Source organism: Mizuhopecten yessoensis, unplaced genomic scaffold (assembly GCF_002113885.1).
Source record: "Mizuhopecten yessoensis strain PY_sf001 unplaced genomic scaffold, ASM211388v2 scaffold10179, whole genome shotgun sequence".
Lineage (NCBI taxonomy): Eukaryota > Metazoa > Mollusca > Bivalvia > Pectinida > Pectinidae > Mizuhopecten > Mizuhopecten yessoensis.
Window position 1 is genome coordinate 3,571 of NW_018408418.1, and position 5,350 is coordinate 8,920.

Consider the following 5,350-nt stretch of genomic DNA (forward strand, 5'->3'; position numbering starts at 1 on the left):
CTTAAAAAGGCTTGAAGATAATTATTGTTTCCCTGATTTCGGTTCCATATCATCAATAAGATCATAAATGATAATTTTATGAATAACTTATCTTATGTCTGTTTACAATTATTATGAAAATTTGCTGAGGGACACTTAATAAGTGAAATAAAAAGAAAACATAAGTTTTGTGGCCTATTTTTGATATATTTAGTGATATTTACCATTATTAGACTTAAGTCGATATACTTACCCAAATCCACAGAGAACACCCCACACACTTGATCCTTGGCACTTTTATGTTCCCCTCGTGCTCCTACCACGCCAAGAGAGTTGTTTGGGAAAGTGAGGTTGTGTGCACCCGACTCACAGCTTGAGGGTGTGTCTGACGGCTGGTCCCAGTCTGGGGAGGACACCAGGGAGGGGCTAGGTGGGCCCGAGTCAGGCCCAGAGGTACTAGAGGAGGAGGAGGAAGACAGACGGTACCTTGTTACACTGATGTCTGGCCTTGGCAAATTAGCACCATGATGATGATTTTCTGTAGATGATGTTTGGACTAGTTGTAAGTCAGTAGGAACATTTGACCTTTGACATGATGTCAATGGTTCCTGGTCAACATGGCCATTTGTATGTATATCCTCCCGGAGTTCCTCCAACATGTTATGGTAGCGTCTCCCTGATGGACTTGGATGAGATGAGTCAGAACTCAGACTGTTTTGCTCCACATCTGTAGAACTGCTGCTGTCAAATTTATTGTGATTTTTGTTGATGTTACAGTCCTGGAAGTCGTACTTCTCCTCACTATCTACTTCCTCTGTAACCACCACCAAGTTGTCACCATTCATTTCAATGCTCACAGACTTATTAGAGTCTATGCGATCTCGTGTGGGCGCTGCACGCAGTTTGTTTCTATTGAGCATGACCGCCAGCTGCTCCTCCGGAGTAAGACCATCACTGGTGTCTGGCGAGCTGGGTGTACATGGTGTAACATTGGTATTGCCCTCTTTCTGACTATGAAGATTATTGACTGTAAGCCCTACCTTACCTACTCCTTTACTTACACTAGGTAACTCATTGTTCTGTAATACCTCATCAGGACCTATCCCAGAGTCGGTTTGGGACTTATTGCTGGTACTTAATTTGCGCACAAAGTCTTCAGGTTGGGCCCAGCTATCACAATAATCATCACGGGAACACTCAGAGTGGACGCTGCCATTGTCAAAATTAAAACGCTTTTGTGCCTTAGTGCTGGGCATATCATAAGTAGCAACACCACACACATCACTGCTTACCGACACACACGATCCCTGGGGCGAGCTGCTTGGTGAAGGCGTTGGCTGGTCGGACCGGGCAAAGTCTGGCCGAGGGGGGCGCCGTGGACTGACCTTGGGTGTGGAAACATCTGCGCGGTTGGGGCTGTTCTCTATGCTGCGGGGATTTTTTTTCAGTGAGGAGTTGGGTATCCAGGTCAGGATCAGTGTCGGGCCATTGCTCTGTAAGACAAATCTTCATCAGCAAAATGTTCATAATCTAACAGAACTTGTAGACATCCATTTCCTTTCAAAAAATGTTAAATCAAAATAAAACTAGAACTGTAAGCCAAAGGCTAACTAATACCCCCCGCTACTATATAAACCAGTTCTACAGGAGAAGTGGTTTGTAGCAATATAGCCAAATTGCCCCCTTTTGGCCCCGCCCCTCAGCCCCCTGGATGGTCAGCCCCACCATTTGTACAATTTTAAATCTCCACCACCTAGGGATGCTTCCAGTCAAATATGGTTGATATATATCATTCTCTTAGTTCCAGAGAAGAAGTTGCTTAAAGCAATATAGCAAAATTGCCCCCTTTTTGCCCAGCCCCTCAGCCCTCTGGGGGGTCAGCCCCACAATTTGTACAATTTTGATTCCCCACCACCTAAGGATGCTTCCAGTCAAATTTAGTAAAATTCCAATCAGTGGTTAGGTTCAACAAAGGGCCATAACTCCGTAAACAAAAGGCCCAGAGGGCCTTTATTGCTCACCTGGAAACGTTAGCAAAATTGAAGTTGGAATAGCTAGATGTTGCTGGTAGTGTACATGTATTACATGGTAGGGCTGGGACGAATCAGGATTTTTTCGAATCGGTTCGATTTCGATTTCGATCCCTTCGAATCAATTTTTTCGAATCGATTCACTTGATACACACTTTCTCATAAAAACATAAGAATCAAGTATAAAACCTTTATTTAAGGTATAACAAAACAAAAGTAACAGTTTATAAAGTAGCCATGGTAACATATTAAAGTTTTTACCAAAAAAAAAAAAAAAAAAAATTTTTTTACATGCACAATGAATTCTTTTGAATGCCTGATAACTATATTAAATACCATATAACGGGAACAAAAATACAGTAAACACCTTCCTGAGTCATTAATAAAAAAAAAAAAAAAAAAAACAGTGTCCAGGAAAAATATAAGATGGGCAGTCAAGAGGAAATTTTCATTGTATATTGTTCACAGATCTATATATTTATATACCAGATATAATAATTTTAACATGTACAATATACTGTCAAATGTATAATATGCAAAAGGTTGAATAAAAACATGTAAATTTGAAAAAAATAAGTTAAAATGTTTTCACTGCTAGGGGTAGATCGGGTTGATATTGATTGCTGCGAGTCATTAATTGAAATGCCATGCTTTCTTTTTAAAAGATTTGACATCAAAGACGTAGACACTGTTCGGTATTTGAATGCAGTGTTCCCCGTCACTTTTGTAATTGGTTTTTTTTGTACCCCATACCTCTCAAAATGGGGGTATGGCTGCATATATTAGGGGTACACCTTATCTTAATCCCCATGGGTATGTAATATCATCACAAAATTGTTAACTAATTGTAGCAATGTCATTTTTACAGGTTTTATATATTTCATATTTCCAGTTTGTCATAGAATAAAAACACCTAGAATTAGTCAGTAACAGAATGAAAATTGTGTAAGGAGGCAGTATCCAAATCGGACCAGTACCCAAATCGGATCACTTTTGGCAAAAATGCTTATACTTCAATAAATGTGCCAAAAAATCAGTTATAACAACGATGTATTCTTAGCCATGCAGGCATGCACCAGTTTATTTCTACAGATGATTCGTTTTTAAGTTGAAATTGCACAAGAAAACGTAATTCAAACTCAAATGTCAGTGTTTTGATTACGTTTTCAAAAATGGCGCGTATTACTGAAACAGAGATCATGTAACTTACCCACACTGGGCACAGACAGTCATTATGTAGTAATATGAACTGAAAGTTGTCGTCTTTAGCTGACGACTGAAATCCAAATAGAGTCTGCCGTTTTTTTCCGTCATTCATGATCGATTATGCAGTATAGTGATAATCAGCCCCGAGGATACGGATAGTCCGGGGATTATCGTAGGACAGTGCGGACTCATTACCTCTCGTAGTAATTATATTCGCCGCTTGGTGCGCTGCATACATTGTTTACAACCGGACTTCCATCATTCGCGGGAAATTCTGACAGTCACTTTCAATCTTCTGAATATCATCATTTAAGATATAAACATGCTACAACAATGACTTAACATTGTACAAAATTATTGTGCGTACACTCACGCTTAGTATCAAATATTGGAACCGAACCGAACCGGTTGCCGGAAATCCTTATCGGTGATTCGATTCTGAAGTTCTGATTTGCGAAGCACCGATAATTTCGGTGCACCGCACACCCTTATTACATGGTTAGTCAGGAGTTATATTTATATACAATTTGACAAAATCACGTCATTTCTACAGGGAAAAGAGGATTTTGAAGAATTTGCTATGTTTCCCCTATTGGGCCCCATCCTCTGCCCCCAAGGGTTCAGACCCACCGTTGATGCAAAATTGGTTCCTTTTCACATAAGGATGCTCCATACCAAATATGGACCAAATCCTTTCATTCATACGGAAGAAGGATTTTAAAGAATTTGCTATATTTCCCCTATTGGGCCCTGCCCCTCAGGCCCCTGGGGTGGGGCAAGACCCATCGCTTATACAAAGTTGGTTCCCCTCCAAGGATGATCCACAATAAATATGGACCAAATCCTTTCATTCCTACAGAAGAAGAAGGATTTTAAAGAATAATTTTCAATATTCCCCCTATTTGGCCCCACCCCTCAGGCCCCTGGGGTCGGGCAAGACCCATCGCCTATACAAAGTTGGTTCCCCTCCAAGGATGATCCACAATAAATATGGACCACATCCTTTCATTCCTACAGAAAAAGAAGGATTTTTAAGAATAATTTGCTATATTCCCCCAATGGGCCCCGCCCCTCAGGCCCCTGGGGGGCCAGACCCACCATTTAAACAAAGTTGGTTTTTCTTCACCCTATGATGTTCCACACCAAATTTTGTTAAAATCCGCTCCGTGGTTCATGACTAGTAGTGTAAAGTTGACGGATGACGGACAACGGACGATGTGGTATGGCATAAGCTCACCATTTTTAGCTCACCTTCGGACCAGGTGAGCTAAAAATGGTCAGAATGAAAAAATAATACCTGGATATACAACAAAATATTTCTACAGAGAGACAGACAGATCGACAGACAAGCTGATTCCAGTATAACCCCCTAACATTGACCCTGTACCTGTGACATCAACCCTGTACCTGTAACATTAACCTAACCCTGTACCTGTGACATTAACCCTGTACCTGTGACATTAACCCTGTACCTGTAACATTAACCCTGTACTGATGACATTATTCCTGTACCGATGACACTAACCCTGTACCTGTTACATTAACCCTGTATCTGTTGCATTTACCCTGAACTGATGACATTAACAATGTACCGGTGACATTAACCCTGTATCTGTTGCATTTACCCTGTTCTGACGACATTAACCCTGTATTAGTGACATTAACCCTGTAACTGTGACATTAAACATGTACCGGTGACATTTTCCCTGTACTGATGACATTTACCCTGTCCTGATAACATTAACCCTGTACCCGTAACATTAACCCTGTACCAGTGACCTTTACCCTGTACTGATGGCATTAACCCTGTAATTGTAACATTACCCCTGTCCTTGTGACATTAACCCTGTCTCTGTTGCATTTACCCTGTTCTGACGACATTAACCCTGTACATGTGACATTAACCCTGTACCGGTGACATTTACCCTGTACTGATGAAATTAATCCTGTATTTGTGACATTACTGGTGACATTAAACCTGTAATGATGACATTAAACCTGTATTTGTGACATTAACCCTGTACCAGTGACATTAACCCTTTATTTGTGACATTAACCCTGTATTTGTGACATTAACCCTGTATCTGTTGCATTAACCCTGTACTGATGACATTAACCCTGTATTTGTGACATTT

General features: G+C 40.7%; 1 protein-coding gene across 1 annotated transcript in view; it reads right to left on the bottom strand.

The window, feature by feature from the left end:
* Positions 1–232: 232 nt before the first annotated feature.
* Positions 233–5,350, bottom strand: part of LOC110459663 — a gene marked incomplete at its 3' end in the record, with an annotated part of 17,979 nt that continues 12,861 nt past the window's right edge. The window contains exon 2 of the mRNA XM_021512020.1: positions 233–1,472. Within this exon, the coding sequence (XP_021367695.1) occupies positions 233–1,472 (1,240 nt within the window). The remainder of the gene's footprint in view (positions 1,473–5,350) is intronic.